The sequence below is a fragment of the Coregonus lavaretus genome, assembly GCF_964263955.1.
Source record: "Coregonus lavaretus genome assembly, contig: HAP1_SCAFFOLD_766, whole genome shotgun sequence".
Classification (NCBI taxonomy): domain Eukaryota; kingdom Metazoa; phylum Chordata; class Actinopteri; order Salmoniformes; family Salmonidae; genus Coregonus; species Coregonus lavaretus.
The window spans coordinates 121,755-141,167 of NW_028160254.1; the positions used below are offsets into that span (position 1 = coordinate 121,755).

At 43.2% G+C, this 19,413-nt stretch overlaps 1 protein-coding gene across 1 annotated transcript; it reads right to left on the reverse strand.

Moving 5' to 3' along the window:
• Positions 1–90: 90 nt before the first annotated feature.
• LOC311121982 (dual specificity mitogen-activated protein kinase kinase 5-like) lies at positions 91–17,485 on the reverse strand (the record flags this gene model as incomplete). Its single annotated transcript, XM_084196410.1, has 4 exons — positions 17,096–17,485; positions 16,921–16,969; positions 15,706–15,773; positions 91–168 (listed from the first exon to the last, which is right to left on the reverse strand). The coding sequence occupies exons 1-4, from the start codon at positions 17,225–17,227 to the stop codon at positions 91–93; spliced, it is 327 nt and encodes a 108-aa protein (XP_084052536.1). The 5' UTR covers positions 17,228–17,485.
• Between the last annotated feature and the right edge of the window lie 1,928 nt (positions 17,486–19,413).

Consider the following 19,413-nt stretch of genomic DNA (forward strand, 5'->3'; position numbering starts at 1 on the left):
TCCACACAGCCAACATCCCTCCCCATCAATGAACTGTGATCACATCACAGAGCTTAGAAAACTAAGTTTGGAGTGATCAGAACACACTCACTACATACCTCGAGGAAATATCTGGAGAGGCTCAGGCAGTAGACCATTCATCCGCTGCTCCTTCACGTTATTGCAGTACTGAGGAGAGACGGGAAGAGATACCCAGTAATCATCAGTGAGGAAGGAGGAGGATTGCGAACGTAAACCATTTTTAACCAAATGTCTTATCAACACCATGGTGGTGAGTATAGCAACAAACACATGTTCTACAGAAGCTGATTCGTTGTGTCATGCTGTGTTGAAAGCTGCTGCAGGTAGCGTCTAGTGCCCTGTGGGCTAGTGTAGGAACGGCTGTAGCATTAGCCTCCTCCTCGCCAGGTCATCACACACACACACACACACACACACACACACACACACACACACACACACACACACACACACACACACACACACACAAGCCTTGGAGACTCCTGCCAAAGCAACATTGAAATTCATGTTTCAGTTAACTAAACCATCTGTTAAAAAATGTGCATGTGAGTGTGTGTTTAAACCCCCCCCCCCCCCTCCCTTCTTTGGAGGCTTGAGCCCTTTGTAAATTAACATAGAGGCCTTGCCCCAATCCAGGCCCATAACCAGAGATGCAGATGGATACTTGCATGGGGTGGGTAGAAATGTGGGTGTGAGTGTGACAGATTGTGGCTCAGTTTTTCCATGAGTCAGTCAGTGTATAAAAACCTAGAAAACACTGATGTTTATACATTTCCTATCTAGTATAGATGTGCATATCACTCTAGGATATGTAAATGTACATAGGCAGGCCAGCTTGGAATCAGAATGGATCTGAATAGATCTGAATGGCTACCCAAGAGGCACAGCTGTTATTAAAAGGCCTATTTATCACTGTCAGCCTCTCCTCAGGTCCCATCCCTCCACATGCCCTCCGGTGTTGTCACTAGGCCGAACAGGAACAATGGGCCCAGCACCGCAACGTGTGGGTCTGCTGCTCTCTCTCTCACACACACTTTCACACACACCTTTCATTTTCCACTCGGCTACCCTATTGATTAAGACCGCAACAATTACCACCTAATCTTTTAAAAGGTGTATTAAAAGACATTCGCCTTTGTTGGCCAATAACTAAACAGTGTCGGATCACAAATACCATCGCTCAGCCTAGGGGGACAGGGGAGAGAGAGGGGAGAGGGAGGGGAGAGAGAGGAGAGAGTGAGGAGAGCGCAGGCCCGGGCTGCAGGAAGCTCATCATCATTAGCAGACGAGGAGGGGGAACAGGAGAGCGCGGGATGCAATTAGGGCTGCTACCTCCGGGGGGATATAATAGAAGTAGGAGGGGAATGAGGTCACGTGGTAGACGAGCTGACACGGGTCAGTCTTTAACTTTCACAACCGCGGCTCCAAGCCTTTCAAGGTGCCGAGCAATGATTAGAGTTGCCTGGAAGACTGGGTTGTCTCACAGGACTCGCATGCCAAAGGATGTTCTTTTTTTGTCATTATTTTTGTCTGGCTTTCAAAATAAAGGTCCTTAGCGAGTCGTACACAGAAGATGGTTTAAGATTGGCATGGATGCTCATTAATCGATATATGCATATCAAATTCAAGGGTAGGGCTGGCACAATTACCGTATAAATCGTGTAACCGACGGTTATGGACAAAGACCGTCATGAAAATAAAATAACCGTCATAACCATTTAACTAACAGCTGACTGAAGACAGGACGGCCGGGCATTGGTGCGGTTGAGTCCGTTTCTGCGGTAACATGGACTTAAAAATGTGATGGAACTTTGTTGCTCCTTGCTGAAACAAGCAAGGTGTTGTAGCAAACAAGTCTTTGGTTGCCTAGGCAACACCCCCCTCCCTGCAGCAGCAGCACACAGAAATAGAATGAACAGAACGGGATTGGAACCGCTAACTGGCAATTTGACTGGTAAACTCATGGGTACACTGGCAATGGCTGGCTTATATTATGATGCAATAATGTCCATGGTAATGTAGAATGTTCATTCAAATGATGTTAACTGATGTGGCTCATGCAACGGAATGGATCTTTTTCAGTTGAGTTGAATCAACAAATCACAGCACATATTGATGGGCACACTTCTTGCTTTGCTCCTCGCAATGTCCACCTGTCCACCCATTATGCAATCACTGACTTGATGCCTGTTCTATTCATTATATATCTATGGCAGCACACGTATTCAGGAGCTGAGGAAAGGAGAAAATGTGCGTCCCAAATTGTATTTGGTTGCTATTCGAACGGTTAACGCGGTCATTTGGCAGGCCATTTACCGTCATCTAAAATGCCATGACCGTCACAGCCCTGTTAAAGGGTTTTAGATTATTTGTTTGGCCTTTTAAATGACAATTATCTGAGATTACATGGATTATATATGGTAGATCAGCACTCCTACTCTGAAACAGCGTTGTGGATTGGTACCACCGGAATGCCTAATGAATTTCCCCCATACGCACCTAATACATTGGCCTCTCTTAATTCATATTAATTTTGCACAATGGCTGTCCACTCATCTGGAATTAACGACAGCCAGGCAGAATGTGCCCAGGTCTCTACGGAGGCCAAACGGTCACAGCAGCGAACCAAAGAAGCCCATATGCTTTGAATATGAATACAAATGGATTGCTGAAATGCATAACCCTTGCATAAGACGCCCGGGAAGCCTGCCTCACGTATATTATATACCTGTATTACAATTTCCCCCCGCAATCAGCAGCTTTTGGCCAGACACGCTCGTCCCGAGAGGAGCAGAAAGCCATTATAGGCATCCCGAATTCATTTACCGAGAGATTGGAGATTTGTTGTGCAGCATCTGAAAATATGTGGATGAAGCAATGTGTATTTGTGTCGGTGGTGGGGAATGTTGTGTCGTATGGAAAGCTAATATTTCAGTCAGTCTGGAGATGTTAAACATAGGTCCGGAGCAGGTAATGTGGGATACAGCAAATAACACACACTAACTAGGATATAGATCTATTCTGTGTGATTATGTTCCTGCTGAGATGAAATTAGCTCTTTCATTGATGAAGAGCCACTATGATAAAGAACTATTGAAAGCCACTTCTGTTTTGTGTTAAGGGCGAAAACACCAATCCATCGCATTTCGCAAAGATTTGCTGCATCTCAAGAGTAATCATATACAGTGGGGAGAACAAGTATTTGATACACTGCCGATTTTGCAGGTTTTCGTACTTACAAAGCATGTAGAGGTCTGTAATTTTTATCATAGGTACACTTCAACTGTGAGAGACGGAATCTAAAACAAAAATCCAGAAAATCACATTGTATGATTTTTAAGTAATTAATATGCATTTTATTGCATGACATAAGTATTTGATACATCAGAAAAGCAGAACTTAATATTTGGTACAGAAACCTTCGTTTGCAATTACAGAGATCATACGTTTCCTGTAGGTCTTGACCAGGTTTGCACACACTGCAGCAGGGATTTTGGCCCACTCCTCCATACAGACCTTCTCCAGATCCTTCAGGTTTCGGGGCTGTCGCTGGGCAATACGGACTTTCAGCTCCCTCCAAAGATTTTCTATTGGGTACAGGTCTGGAGACTGGCTAGGCCACTCCAGGACCTTGAGATGCTTCTTACGGAGCCACTCCTTAGTTGCCCTGGCTGTGTGTTTCGGGTCGTTGTCATGCTGGAAGACCCAGCCACGACCCATCTTCAATGCTCTTACTGAGGGAAGGAGGTTGTCGGCCAAGATCTCGCGATACATAGCCCCATCCATCCTCCCCTCAATACGGTGCAGTCGTCCTGTCCCCTTTGCAGAAAAGCATCCCCAAAGAATGATGTTTCCACCACCATGCTTCACGGTTGGGATGGTGTTCTTGGGGTTGTACTCATTCTTCTTCTTCCTCCAAACACGGCGAGTGGAGTTTAGACCAAAAAGCTCTATTTTTGACTCATCAGACCACATGACCTTCTCCCATTCCTCCTCTGGATCATCCAGATGGTCATTGGCAAACTTCAGACGGGCCTGGACATGCGCTGGCTTGAGCAGGGGGACCTTGCGTGCGCTGCAGGATTTTAATCCATGACGGCGTAGTGTGTTACTAAGTGGCGCAGTGGTCTAAGGCACTGCATCGCAGTGCTAACTGTGCCACTAGAGATCCTGGTTCGAATCCAGGCTCTGTCGCAGCTGGCCGCGACCGGGAGTCTCATGGGCGGCGCACAATTGGCCCAGCGTCGTCCAGGGTAGGGGAGGGAATGGCCGGCAGGGATGTAGCTCAGTTGATAGAGCATGGCGTTTGCAACGCCAGGGTTGTGGGTTCGTTTCCCACGAGGGGCCAGTATAAAATTTTTATAAAATATGTATTCACTAACTGTAAGTCGCTCTGGATAAGAGCGTCTGCTAAATGACTAAAATGTAAAATGTAAATGTTTTCTTTGAGACTGTGGTCCCAGCTCTCTTCAGGTCATTGACCAGGTCCTGCCGTGTAGTTCTGGGCTGATCCCTCACCTTCCTCATGATCATTGATGCCCCACGAGGTGAGATCTTGCATGGAGCCCCAGACCGAGGTTGATTGACCGTCATCTTGAAATTCTTCCATTTTCTTATAATTGCGCCAACAGTTGTTGCCTTCTCACCAAGCTGCTTGCCTATTGTCCTGTAGCCCATCTCAGCCTTGTGCAGGTCTACAATTTTATCCCTGATGTCCTTACACAGCTCTCTGGTCTTGGCCATTGTGGAGAGGTTGGAGTCTGTTTGATTGAGTGTGTGGACAGGTTTCTTGTATACAGGTAACGAGTTCAAACAGGTGCAGTTAATACAGGTAATGAGTGGAGAACAGGAGGGCTTCTTAAAGAAAAACGAACAGGTCTGTGAGAGCCGGAATTCTTACTGGTTGGTAGGTGATCAAATACTTATGTCATGCAATAAAATGCAAATTAATTACTTAAAAATCATACAATGTGATTTTCTGGATTTTTGTTTTAGATTCCGTCTCTCACAGTTAAAGTGTACCTATGATAAAAATTACAGACCTCTACATGCTTTGTAAGTAGGAAAACCTGCAAAATCGGCAGTGTATCAAATACTTGTTCTCCCCACTGTATCACATAACGTGACAAAAGAAGCAAAACCACATAAATTTCTTCATGATATATCTCATTCACTTCCCTCAATGGTTTCAATGGCGAGCCTCGTCTTTGCAGACTGTGTGTTAGTGTCATTGTAGCGCTCAAAGTCAACAGCCAGACTTTTGGTGAATTCACAAAATGGGTGAATCAGTCACGGTCACACGTCTCCAATAAAACCCCATTAACGTCCCGCCTCTGCTAGCTTCCATCTTAAACCAAGTGTACACTTGCCGAGGTTCAAGTGCCCAAACGGTCCACACAAATGGCTCATTTTGCCACACCAATATTTCTGCTCAGCTTCGTCCTCAAACACAAACTCTCTTGCACCGGCTCTACCCACACACTCACTAGCCTCTACCCACACACTCACTAGCCTCTACCCACACACTCACTAGCCTCTACCCACACACTCACTAGCCTCTACCCACACACTCACTAGCCTCTACCCACACACTCACTAGCCTCTACCCACACACTCACACATACTACACTGACACTGCAACACACACACACATGCATATTAACGCCACACACACACACACACACTTTCGCATAGGCCGCTGCTACTCTGTTTATTATATATCCTGATTGCCTAGTCACTTGTACCCCTACCCACACGTATATACTGTATTACCTCAACTACCTGGTACTCCTGTACACTGACTCAGTACTGGTACTCCTGCACATTGACTCAGTACTGGTACTCCTGTACACTGACTCAGTACTGGTACTCCTGTACACTGACTCAGTACTGGTACTCCTTGTATATAGCCTCGTCATTACCTCAACTACCTGGTACTCCTGCACATTGACTCAGTACTGGTACTCCTTGTATATAGCCTCGTCATTACCTCAACTACCTGGTACTCCTGCACATTGACTCAGTACTGGTACTCCTTGTATATAGCCTCGTCATTACCTCAACTATCTGGTACTCCTGCACATTGACTCAGTACAGGTACTCCTGCACATTGACTCAGTACTGGTACTCCTGCACATTGACTCAGTACTGGTACTCCTGCACATTGACTCAGTACTGGTACTCCTTGTATATAGCCTCGTCATTACCTCAACTACCTGGTACTCCTGTACACTGACTCAGTACTGGTACTCCTGCACATTGACTCAGTACTGGTACTCCTGTACACTGACTCAGTACTGGTACTCCTGCACATTGACTCAGTACTGGTACTCCTGTACACTGACTCAGTACTGGTACTCCTGCACATTGACTCAGTACTGGTACTCCTGCACATTGACTCAGTACTGGTACTCCTGCACATTGACTCAGTACTGGTACTCCTGCACATTGACTCAGTACTGGTACTCCTGCACATTGACTCAGTACTGGTACTCCTTCACATTGACTCAGTACTGGTACTCCTGCACATTGACTCAGTACTGGTACTCCTGCACATTGACTCAGTACTGGTACTCCTGCACATTGACTCAGTACTAGTACTCCTTGTATATAGCCTCATTGTTGTTTTTATTCGTCTTCTGTTTCCTTTATATGTCTTACTTTTTAACTCTGCACTGTTGGGAATGGGCTCGTTAGGAAGCATTTCACTGTAAAGTCTACACCTGTTGGATTCGGCGCGTTTGACCAATACAATTTGATTTGATTTGATTGTGGGAAAAATAGTCAAAAAGTATCCCCTGAGGGTGAGGGACTCGTAAATCAATCAAGGCAAGGTCAATATGTTTCCCGTCCTCCCTTCCACTACAGCTCGACACCACTACAGCTGTCTAGGCCACTCTGCCCGTTCAATCAGCTTCCGACTAGCACCAGCAAACCCTGGGATACCCAATGATACCAAATGATAACAAAGCATCCAAGACGAAGGAGAAATAAAGGCGCTGAAACAGAGGAAGTTGAGCCTGTGGCTATAGCGGCATCATTGTAAGCTGATGGGGGGTAAAAGACATCCCCAGATGAAGAGTAGATTTTGACAAATATTCTCCGCCCAGGGGGGCCTGCTTTTTAATGAGGCGAAACTTTAAGTACTGAATAATAAATAATAAAAATGGATAGTTCATTTAGCTTTTCAGTGTACCTCGTGAAGAAGCCCATTACAAGTCATTACTCTTAATGTCCGTGATGTGAACAGTAACTATGAAGGAAAATGGTAACATCACGCGGGGGGAGGGGAGAGGGTGGGGGACTTGAAAAGTAATCAACAAGACAAAAAACTGAGATGTGTTCCAAACACAAGTATAGCCTGTATACAACAGATATGTAGACTGTAGAAGAAGAAAAAAACTAACACATTTGAGTTTACTGTTACTTCATCAATATGAACGCATAGGCCCAGGGTACATATGCCGATGAGGTATTTTGAATGTGTATGGAAAGCCTCACTTTTTTTTCTCCATTTGAGGTCAAAGGCTGAAATAAAACACATTGACATGTCTAATTCCCTTCGTAACCTTGGTGAAGTCAATAACATATATCTTTACTGTTGTCAGTCTTTTGCCTGAACCCGGTCCAATGCAGAGGACTGAAGGTTGGCGGCACGTGCCAAACGGTGACGTTACAATGACTACACTGATTGGCACATCAGACACGTGCGATTCCACGCTAGCGGGAGTGGAACATATTTTTGGTATGTTCTGGCAATTCTCACATAGGAACTTCATTGGGAGGAAGGATGTTTGACATACATTTTACATTTGTATTTAAAAAAGAAGATCACGGTGAATGTGGCCATTGTATAGGCACTTTGTAGACCTATCCATGCCTCCTGTAAGACCTTCTGATCCATACATGTTAGTGCCATTACACTCCTTATAGTGTGCTCTAACATATGTCCCAATTCTGAAATACACATTTCCACATTAATTTATTCAACATTACAAATATGAATATGGATATCTCAAAACTACCCTTTTTGATATTTTTTTTATGTTGAATAAATTAAAATGGGAACATTTGCATAAGAATCTAGACATACTCCATATGCCAGGGCACACTATAAGGAGTATAATGACAACAACATGTATCGATCAGAAGGTCTTACAGGAGGCATGTATGTGGTCCTCTGTAGCTCAATTGGTAGAGCATGGAGCTTGTAACGCCAGGGTAGTGGGTTCGATCCCCGGGACCACCCATACATAAAAATGTATGCAGACATGACTGTAAGTCGCTTTGGATAAAAGCGTCTGCTAAATGGCATATTATTATTATATTATTTTAAAAGTGCCTATACAATGCCCACATTCATCATGATATTCTCAAAAACTGTGACACAAATGTGAAAAGCATGTCAAATATCCCTTGTCCCAATTGAGTTTCTATGTGAGAATTGCTAGAACAATCCGAGATAGCGAAAATATGTTCTGCTTCCGCTGGCGTGGAATCGCCCGCATACAGTGCTTTGTTGGAGGAGATGGAAAGGCAGAAATATGTAGAGTTACCAGTCTGCTTAGCAATGAGCACACTGTGGCCCTGGGTGAAAAGATCTGTTGTAATAGATTTTTAATAGCTTTCCCTCTCAACAAAAACACTCAATAGCGGAGTGAAAAATAAGGTTATAATTGCTGCCTCAATGGTATACCGGGGTCAGTAATTATATTTATTTTATTCAATTTTTAGGAATTCTTCAACAGGAGATAATTTATTTTCCAAATGCAGTGTTATTTTCAATCTTTGGCCATAGAGCAACACACAGTCAACACAAAGACTGTCATCTCAATTCAAAAAGACCCATGCAAGCAAATAGATTTCTGGGGGTTTAATTTAAATTTTGTGAATGTAACTTTGATGAGCCTATATCAAATCATGTTACTGTTTGGGTTTTTTGGGTTTAAAAAAGGATGTGAAAGCAAACTGAACTACAAGTTGGGACCTCTGTAAATAACAGAAGAGCTCAGCTCACCTCTGCAACGTCCTCAAGGTTCACCCCTAAATGTAAAGCATTCCACCAACTTTGGTCATAAATGTTGATGTGCCATAAACAATTACTGTGTTAGTTGTGTAAGTTACTTGTGTGCGTTACTTGTGTAAGTTACCTGTGTACGTTACTGGACCAAAAACTAAAATGCAGGAGAAAACACTTCAAGGATTTGTCCTTCTTGATTATAACACCTAGACTAAACATCCCCTTAGTCAGGTAAACTGAGGTTATAGGAGTCTAGTCAGGTAAACTGTTGTTATGGGCGTCTAGTCAGGTAAACTGTTGTTATGGGCGTCAGGTCAGGTAAACTGTTGTTATAGGAGTCTAGTCAGGTAAACTCTTGTTATAGGAGTCTAGTCAGGTAAACTGTTGTTATAGGAGTCTAGTCAGGTATACTGTTGTTATAGGAGTCTAGTCAGGTAAACAGTTGTTATGGGAGTGCAGTCAGGTAAACTGTTGTTATAGGAGTCTAGTCAGGTAAACTGTTGTTATAGGAGTCTAGTCAGGTAAACTGTTGTTATAGGAGTCTAGTCAGGTAAACTGTTGTTATAGGAGTCTAGTCAGGTAAACTGTTGTTATGGGCGTCTAGTCAGGTAAACTCTTGTTATAGGAGTCTAGTCAGGTATACTATTGTTATGGGCGTCTAGTCAGGTAAACTGTCGTTATGGGCGTCTAGTCAGGTAAACTCTTGTTATAGGAGTCTAGTCAGGTAAACTGTTGTTATAGGAGTCTAGTCAGGTAAACTATTGTTATGGGCGTCTAGTCGGGTAAACTGTTGTTATGGGAGTGCAGTCAGGTAAACTGTTGTTATGGGCGTCTAGTCAGGTAAACTATTGTTATGGGCGTCTAGTCAGGTAAACTGTTGTTATAAAAGTCTAGTCAGGTAAACTGTTGTTATGGGAGTCTAGTCAGGTAAACTGTTGTTATAGGAGTCTAGTCAGGTAAACTGGGGGTATGGTAGTGCAGTCAGGTAAACTGTTGTTATGGGCGTCTAGTCAGGTAAACTGGGGGTATGGTAGTGCAGTCAGGTAAACTGTTGTTATGGGCGTCAAGTCAGGAAAAATGTTGTTATAGGAGTCTAGTCAGGTAAACTGTTGTTATAGGAGTCTAGTCAGGTAAACTATTGTTATGGGCGTCTAGTCAGGTAAACTGTTGTTATAGGAGTCTAGTCAGGTAAACTGTTGTTATGGGCGTCTAGTCAGGTAAACTGTTGTTATGGGCGTCTAGTCAGGTAAACTGTTGTTATAGGAGTCTAGTCAGGTAAACTGGGGGTATGGGAGTGCAGTCAGGTAAACTGTTGTTATGGACGTCTAGTCAGGTAAACTGTTGTTATGGGCGTCTAGTCAGGTAAACTGTTGTTATAGGAGTCTAGTCAGGTAAACTGGGGGTATGGGCGTCTAGTCAGGTAAACTGTTGTTATGGGCGTCTAGTCAGGTAAACTGTTGTTATAGGAGTCTAGTCAGGTAAACTGTTGTTATGGGCGTCTAGTCAGGTAAACTGTTGTTATAGGAGTCTAGTCAGGCATACTATTGTTATGGGCGTCTAGTCAGGTAAACTGTTGTTATAGGAGTCTAGTCAGGTAAACTATTGTTATGGGCGTCTAGTCAGGTAAACTGTTGTTATGGGAGTGCAGTCAGGTAAACTGTTTTATAGGAGTCTAGTCAGGTAAACTGTTGTTATGGGAGTGCAGTCAGGTAAACTGTTGTTATGGGCGTCTAGTCAGGTAAACTGTTGTTATGGGAGTGCAGTCAGGTAAACTGTTGTTATGGGAGTGCAGTCAGGTAAACTGTTGTTATAGGTGTCTAGTCAGGTAAACTGTTGTTATAGGAGTCTAGTCAGGTAAACTGTTGTTATAGGAGTCTAGTCAGGTAAACTGTTGTTATAGGAGTCCAGTCAGGTAAACAGTTGTTATAGGAGTCTAGTCAGGTAAACTGTTGTTATGGGAGTCTAGTCAGGTAAACTGTTGTTATAGGAGTCTAGTCAGGTAAACTGTTGTTATGGGAGTCTAGTCAGGTAAACTGTTGTTATGGGCGTCTAGTCAGGTAAACTGTTGTTATGGGCGTCTAGTCAGGTAAACTGTTGTTATGGGAGTGCAGTCAGGTAAACTGTTGTTATGGGAGAGCAGTCAGGTAAACTGTTGTTATGGGCGTCTAGTCAGGTAAACTGTTGTTATGGGCGTCTAGTCAGGTAAACTGTTGTTATGGGCGTCTAGTCAGGTAAACTGGGGGTATGGGAGTCTAGTCAGGTAAACTGTTGTTATAGGAGTCTAGTCAGGTAAACTGTTGTTATGGGAGTCTAGTCAGGTAAACTGTTGTTATGTGAGTCTAGTCAGGTAAACTGTTGTTATGGGCGTCTAGTCAGGTAAACTGTTGTTATGGGCGTCTAGTCAGGTAAACTGTTGTTATGGGCGTCTAGTCAGGCAAACTGTTGTTATAGGCATATAGTCAGGTAAACTGTTGTTATGGGCGTCTAGTCAGGTAAACTGTTTTTATGGGAGTCTAGTCAGGTGAACTGTTTTCATGGGCGTCTAGTCAGGTAAACTGTTGTTATAGGAGTCTAGTCAGGTAAACTGTTGTTATGGGAGTGAAGTCAGGTAAACTGTTGTTATGGGCGTCTAGTCAGGTAAACTGTTGTTATAGGAGTCTAGTCAGGTAAACTATTGTTATGGGCGTCTAGTCAGGTAAACTGTTGTTATAGGAGTCTAGTCAGGAAAAATGTTGTTATAGGAGTCTAGTCAGGTAAACTGTTTTATAGGAGTCTAGTCAGGTAAACTGTTGTTATGGGAGTGCAGTCAGGTAAACAGTTGTTATGGGAGTGCAGTCAGGTAAACAGTTGTTATGGGCGTCTAGTCAGGTAAACTGTTGTTATAGGAGTCTAGTAAGGTAAACTATTGTTATGGGCGTCTAGTCAGGTAAACTGTTGTTATAGGAGTCTAGTCAGGAAAAATGTTGTTATAGGAGTCTAGTCAGGTAAACTGTTTTATAGGAGTCTAGTCAGGTAAACTGTTGTTATGGGAGTGCAGTCAGGTAAACAGTTGTTATGGGAGTGCAGTCAGGTAAACAGTTGTTATGGGCGTCTAGTCAGGTAAACTGTTTTATAGGAGTCTAGTCAGGTAAACTGTTGTTATGGGAGTGCAGTCAGGTAAACAGTTGTTATGGGAGTGCAGTCAGGTAAACTGTTGTTATGGGCGTCTAGTCAGGTAAACTGTTGTTATAGGAGTCTAGTCAGGTAAACTGTTGTTATAGGAGTCTAGTCAGGTAAACTGTTGTTATAGGAGTCTAGTCAGGTAAACTGTTGTTATAGGAGTCTAGTCAGGTAAACAGTTGTTATAGGAGTCTAGTCAGGTAAACAGTTGTTATAGGAGTCTAGTCAGGTAAACTGTTGTTATGGGAGTCTAGTCAGGTAAACTGTTGTTATGGGCGTCTAGTCAGGTAAACTGTTGTTATGGGAGTGCAGTCAGGTAAACTGTTGTTATGGGAGAGCAGTCAGGTAAACTGTTGTTATGGGCGTCTAGTCAGGTAAACTGTTGTTATGGGCGTCTAGTCAGGTAAACTGTTGTTATAGGCATCTAGTCAGGTAAACTGTTGTTATGGGCGTCTAGTCAGGTAAACTGTTGTTATAGGATTCTAGTCAGGTGAACTGTTTTTATGGGCGTCTAGTCAGGTAAACTGTTGTTATGGGAGAGCAGTCAGGTAAACTGTTGTTATGGGCGTCTAGTCAGGTAAACTGTTGTTATAGGAGTCTAGTCAGGTAAACTGTTGTTATAGGAGTCTAGTCAGGTAAACTGTTGTTATGGGAGTGCAGTCAGGTAAACTGTTGTTATGGGCGTCTAGTCAGGTAAACTGTTGTTATGGGCGTCTAGTCAGGTAAACTGTTGTTATGGGAGTGCAGTCAGGTAAACTGTTGTTATGGGAGAGCAGTCAGGTAAACTGTTGTTATGGGCGTCTAGTCAGGTAAACTGTTGTTATAGGAGTCTAGTCAGGTAAACTGTTGTTATGGGCGTCTAGTCAGGTAAACTGTTGTTATGGGAGTGCAGTCAGGTAAACTGTTCTTATGGGAGTCTAGTCAGGTAAACTGGGGGTATGGGAGTGCAGTCAGGTAAACTGTTGTTATGGACGTCTAGTCAGGTAAACTGTTGTTATGGGCGTCTAGTCAGGTAAACTGTTGTTATAGGAGTCTAGTCAGGTAAACTGGGGGTATGGGCGTCTAGTCAGGTAAACTGTTGTTATGGGCGTCTAGTCAGGTAAACTGTTGTTATAGGAGTCTAGTCAGGTAAACTATTGTTATGGGCGTCTAGTCAGGTAAACTGTTGTTATGGGAGTGCAGTCAGGTAAACTGTTTTATAGGAGTCTAGTCAGGTAAACTGTTGTTATGGGAGTGCAGTCAGGTAAACTGTTGTTATGGGCGTCTAGTCAGGTAAACTGTTGTTATGGGAGTGCAGTCAGGTAAACTGTTGTTATGGGAGTGCAGTCAGGTAAACTGTTGTTATAGGTGTCTAGTCAGGTAAACTGTTGTTATAGGAGTCTAGTCAGGTAAACTGTTGTTATAGGAATCTAGTCAGGTAAACTGTTGTTATAGGAGTCCAGTCAGGTAAACAGTTGTTATAGGAGTCTAGTCAGGTAAACTGTTGTTATGGGAGTCTAGTCAGGTAAACTGTTGTTATAGGAGTCTAGTCAGGTAAACTGTTGTTATGGGAGTCTAGTCAGGTAAACTGTTGTTATGGGCGTCTAGTCAGGTAAACTGTTGTTATGGGCGTCTAGTCAGGTAAACTGTTGTTATGGGAGTGCAGTCAGGTAAACTGTTGTTATGGGAGAGCAGTCAGGTAAACTGTTGTTATGGGCGTCTAGTCAGGTAAACTGTTGTTATGGGAGAGCAGTCAGGTAAACTGTTGTTATGGGCGTCTAGTCAGGTAAACTGTTGTTATAGGAGTCTAGTCAGGTAAACTGTTGTTATGGGAGTCTAGTCAGGTAAACTGTTGTTATAGGAGAGCAGTCAGGTAAACTGTTGTTATAGGAGAGCAGTCAGGTAAACTGTTGTTATGGGAGTGAAGTCAGGTAAACTGTTGTTATGGGAGTGAAGTCAGGTAAACTGTTGTTATGGGCGTCTAGTCAGGTAAACTGTTGTTATGGGCGTCTAGTCAGGTAAACTGTTGTTATGGGCGTCTAGTCAGGTAAACTGTTGTTATGGGCGTCTAGTCAGGTAAACTGTTGTTATGGGCGTCTAGTCAGGCAAACTGTTGTTATAGGCATCTAGTCAGGTAAACTGTTGTTATGGGCGTCTAGTCAGGTAAACTGTTTTTATGGGAGTCTAGTCAGGTGAACTGTTTTCATGGGCGTCTAGTCAGGTAAACTGTTGTTATAGGAGTCTAGTCAGTTAAACTGTTGTTATAGGAGTCTAGTCAGGTAAACTGTTGTTATGGGAGTGAAGTCAGGTAAACTGTTGTTATGGGCGTCTAGTCAGGTAAACTGTTGTTATAGGAGTCTAGTCAGGTAAACTATTGTTATGGGCGTCTAGTCAGGTAAACTGTTGTTATAGGAGTCTAGTCAGGAAAAATGTTGTTATAGGAGTCTAGTCAGGTAAACTGTTTTATAGGAGTCTAGTCAGGTAAACTGTTGTTATGGGAGTGCAGTCAGGTAAACAGTTGTTATGGGAGTGCAGTCAGGTAAACAGTTGTTATGGGCGTCTAGTCAGGTAAACTGTTTTATAGGAGTCTAGTCAGGTAAACTGTTGTTATGGGAGTTCAGTCAGGTAAACAGTTGTTATGGGAGTGCAGTCAGGTAAACTGTTGTTATGGGCGTCTAGTCAGGTAAACTGTTGTTATAGGAGTCTAGTCAGGTAAACTGTTGTTATAGGAGTCTAGTCAGGTAAACTGTTGTTATAGGAGTCTAGTCAGGTAAACAGTTGTTATAGGAGTCTAGTCAGGTAAACTGTTGTTATGGGCGTCTAGTCAGGTAAACTGTTGTTATGGGAGTGCAGTCAGGTAAACTGTTGTTATGGGAGAGCAGTCAGGTAAACTGTTGTTATGGGCGTCTAGTCAGGTAAACTGTTGTTATGGGGGTCTAGTCAGGTAAACTGTTGTTATAGGCATCTAGTCAGGTAAACTGTTGTTATGGGCGTCTAGTCAGGTAAACTGTTGTTATGGGAGAGCAGTCAGGTAAACTGTTGTTATGGGCGTCTAGTCAGGTAAACTGTTGTTATAGGAGTCTAGTCAGGTAAACTGTTGTTATAGGAGTCTAGTCAGGTAAACTGTTGTTATGGGAGTGCAGTCAGGTAAACTGTTGTTATGGGCGTCTAGTCAGGTAAACTGTTGTTATGGGCGTCTAGTCAGGTAAACTGTTGTTATGGGAGTGCAGTCAGGTAAACTGTTGTTATGGGCGTCTAGTCAGGTAAACTGTTGTTATAGGAGTCTAGTCAGGTAAACTGTTGTTATGGGAGTGCAGTCAGGTAAACTGTTGTTATAGGAGTCTAGTCAGGTAAACTGTTGTTATGGGCGTCTAGTCAGGTAAACTGGGGGTATGGGAGTGCAGTCAGGTAAACTGTTGTTATAGGAGTCTAGTCAGGTAAACTGTTGTTATAGGAGTCTAGTCAGGTAAACTGGGGGTATGGGAGTCCCACCAACAATGTGTCATGTTTAAGAGGACAATACTCACATATGACAGCATGGCTTTGAGTTCTTCATCACTCCTCACAGTGATTCTATCGCCCACCTCATCCTCATCTGAAACACAGATTAACAGCAGTAGTTACTGGGCTGTGTTATCATTAACAGCTGTAGTTACTGGGCTGTGTTATCATTAACAGCTGTAGTTACTGGGCTGTGTTATCATTAACAGCTGTAGTTACTGGGCTGTGTTATCATTAACAGCTGTAGTTACTGGGCTGTGTTATCATTAACAGCTGTAGTTACTGGGCTGTGTTATCATTAACAGCTGTAGTTACTGGGCTGTGTTATCATTAACAGCTGTAGTTACTGGGCTGTGTCATCATTAACAGCTGTAGTTACTGGGCATGTAGCATAACGATTAGATTATGGTTTAAATAGAGATTGATTCATTTGAACAAAATCAATACAGCAAATTGTTAACAATATGATTCCATCAAAGCAATGCTGTGCTTAACTTCAGCAGACACAATAGGAAAGGTGGATGCAGGGGTTGAATCTTGGTTTCCAGTGGGGAGTCGTATATGTGACTTGTGCCGGGAGTGTTACCACTCAACCACGGCTCTGCACCTGCACTGAGTATTCTGCCTTTAAATACATGACTGCTTTGGAACTGTGAAACCAATGTATAACATCCAACAAAGCAATTAATTGATCCTAAAGTTATAGGATAAGAAAAGCAGACACGTGAGGACTGGAGTTCAACACTCCTGTATCTAAGTTACATTATTGAATATTGTGCCTTTAATGGAAGCAGGCCTAATGGTTCTGGTGATGGCCTGACGAACTTGGTCCGGGCTAAGTTTCCCCCTGGTACCGATCTAGGATCAGCTTCCCCTTTCCCAATACTAACCACGACCATTAGTGGGGGAAATGCAAAAACTGACCCAAGATCAGTGTCTAGAGGCAACTTGCACCCAGGAACATAGCCTACATTATCCCTTTGGTGCACAGAAACCTCCATAAGTGGTTCCTCAAGACAGTCAGTCTTATTGGGTATTAAGGACAATAACAGCCAAAAAGGCAACATAATTAGCAACTGAGTAGTATTAGATTGAGTTTTTCAGTTGTAACTAAACATAGCTAGGTAGAAGTCTGCCAAATGGACTTGCACATTTGATGGGTGTCATGAAAAACTGTCCCCACAACAGGAAACCAGGCTGATGGAATCTCAGAATGTCAATCTGTTCATGAGGTAACTTACATTCAAACGCAGTGATTGTGGTTTCGGGCATAACATCCCTTATAGCGACCTGCAAAATATATTTAGAAAGATATGAATGGTAAAGCAAAACAGTTGTTAACTAGCTAGGTCCTTAGCCTAGCTAACTGTCAACTTCTGCAACTGTAGCTAGCTAACTAACTAAGCTAGCACTCACCAACAAGTCATTGAAGCTCAAAAGTGACGGGCAGTCCACGGATGAGTCCATATCCCCGACGGGAGTCTTGATACGGATCTCTATTCCCTCGGTGTCCATAGCGCAGAAGTTATTTAAAACAAGTAGAAGCATAACAGACGAATAAGCAGAAACATAATCAGTGTTGGCTGGCTAACTTCCTAACAGCACATCCTATTCCTATCCTAGCAACATTAGCTGTCAAGTTAGCCGTTAGCTAACAGTTACTACATTTCAACTAGCGTTACTTGCATGACTAAGAGCAGGCAAGAAAGCCATTAACGTTTCCAAAACAGTTTGACTCACGGACCTACAAATAACGTTTTAAATAGTTGGAAATGACATAGCTAGCAAAGTTAGCCACTATGCAAACAAAACAAAACCAGGAAGTTCACCGGAAGTTTACGTATTTCCAACCGGGTATAGATTAAGGAGCCACTCTTCACTCTGGCTGGAATACTCTATGGTTGTAGTCGGAGCCATAGATTTATGTGGCGCTGTAGACTACAATTTGCGTTAAGATAATTATTGTCCCACACGATGAAATCAGGGAGGGGACTGTGGATCTATCTCCATCCATTCGTTCATATGTTAGTCACACGCAATATGTCAGACAGCACTGGCCCAATTTTGATGAAACGTGGGTGTATGATGCGTCTCGCCATAGAGAACCGGCATTTACAAAATTACACTGATTGGCCAGATGGTGGCGCTATAACAAGAGATTGAAAATGCAAACTTTGAAAGGTCACGCCCCTCACCCCGTTTGACCTAAAGTCATGAAATTCGGTACATAGTTCCCTCTCCTCACAAGGAACAAATTTGCCTCAGGGACCCATAAGGTCCGCCATGATTGATTTTCCACCATTTAGAATTTTGTGAAAAACACTTAAAACGCTACTCTTCTGACAATGAATGATCGATCTGCACGAAACTGGATATGTGGCATCTATGAACAAAGGTCTCTCAACCCAATATTTTTCAGACTAGTACCTAAAACAACATGGCCACTATTGACCAATAAACATTCACATGGGCGTGGTCTGGCACATAAATGCATATAAATCAGTCGAGGGCATAGCCGCGGGAAGTAGGGGTGCTGAGGGTGCTGCAGCACCCCATAAAAAATAAATAAAATAAAAATAATATTTTTTTTCTCTTCTGATTTTTGTGCAATGGGCCTTTACTAGTATTAACTGACCTATATAGACGTCTGTTGCACGGGCAAAAACATTTTTCTGCATCTCCGCTTTAGTTGTAAAATTAAGAACAGTATCTTGCAGATTTCAATAGTTGGAATTGTAAGAGTTGTTGCCCTGTCCCTGTCCCTGTCCCTGTCCCTTTCTCTGCAATTGTATTTATTATGGATCCCCATTAGCTGCTGCCAAGGCAGCAGCTAATCTTCCTGGGGTCCAGCAAAATTAAGGCAGTTATTGCCTCCCGAGTGGCGCAGCGGTCTAAGGCACTGCATCGCATGAGGTGTCACTACAGACCCGGGTTCGATCCCAGGCTGTGTCGGAGCCGGCCGAGACCGGGAGACCCATGAGGCGGCGCACAATCGGGTTAAGGGAGGGTTTGGCCGGCCGAGATGTCCTTGTCCCATTGCGCTCTAGCGACTCCTTGTGGCTAGAGTGCAATGGGACAACTGACTTCGGTCGCCAGTTGTACAGTGTTTCCTCCGACACATTGGTGTGGCTGGCTTCCGGGTTAAGCAAGCAGTGTGTCAAGAAGCAGTGCGGCTAGGCAGGGTTGTGTATCGGAGGATGCATGGCTCTCAACCTTTCGCCTCTCCTGAGTCCGTACGGGAGTTGCAGCGATGGAACAAGACTGTAACTACCAATTGGATATCACAAAAAAAGGGGGAAATATATATTAAGGGAGTTATACCATTTTAAAGGTGCAAAGACACAAAACATCTACATCAAATTAAATATTTTTCTTGATCAAATAACATGGAAAACAAACACTTTTTGGGCAGTATTAATTTGCCATCCTTACAAACCACTTAATGTAAATGTAAATTACTGTATTGTACATCGGCTGGTCATGTTTGTACCTCTAGACTTTCCATCACCATGAAGAAAAACAATGCACGATACAGTAATTGAGTACGTTGAGACGTCAAGTGGTTTGTGATGATGAGACCTGATGATGTGGCTCAGTTGGTAGAGCATGGTGCTTGCAATGTGGGTTCGATTCCCACGGGGGACCAGTATGAAAATGGAAAAGGAATGAATAGACCATTTCAGTTTTCATATAGAAATAAGTTGCATTTGCAAAGTATTTCAAGAAACTGGAAA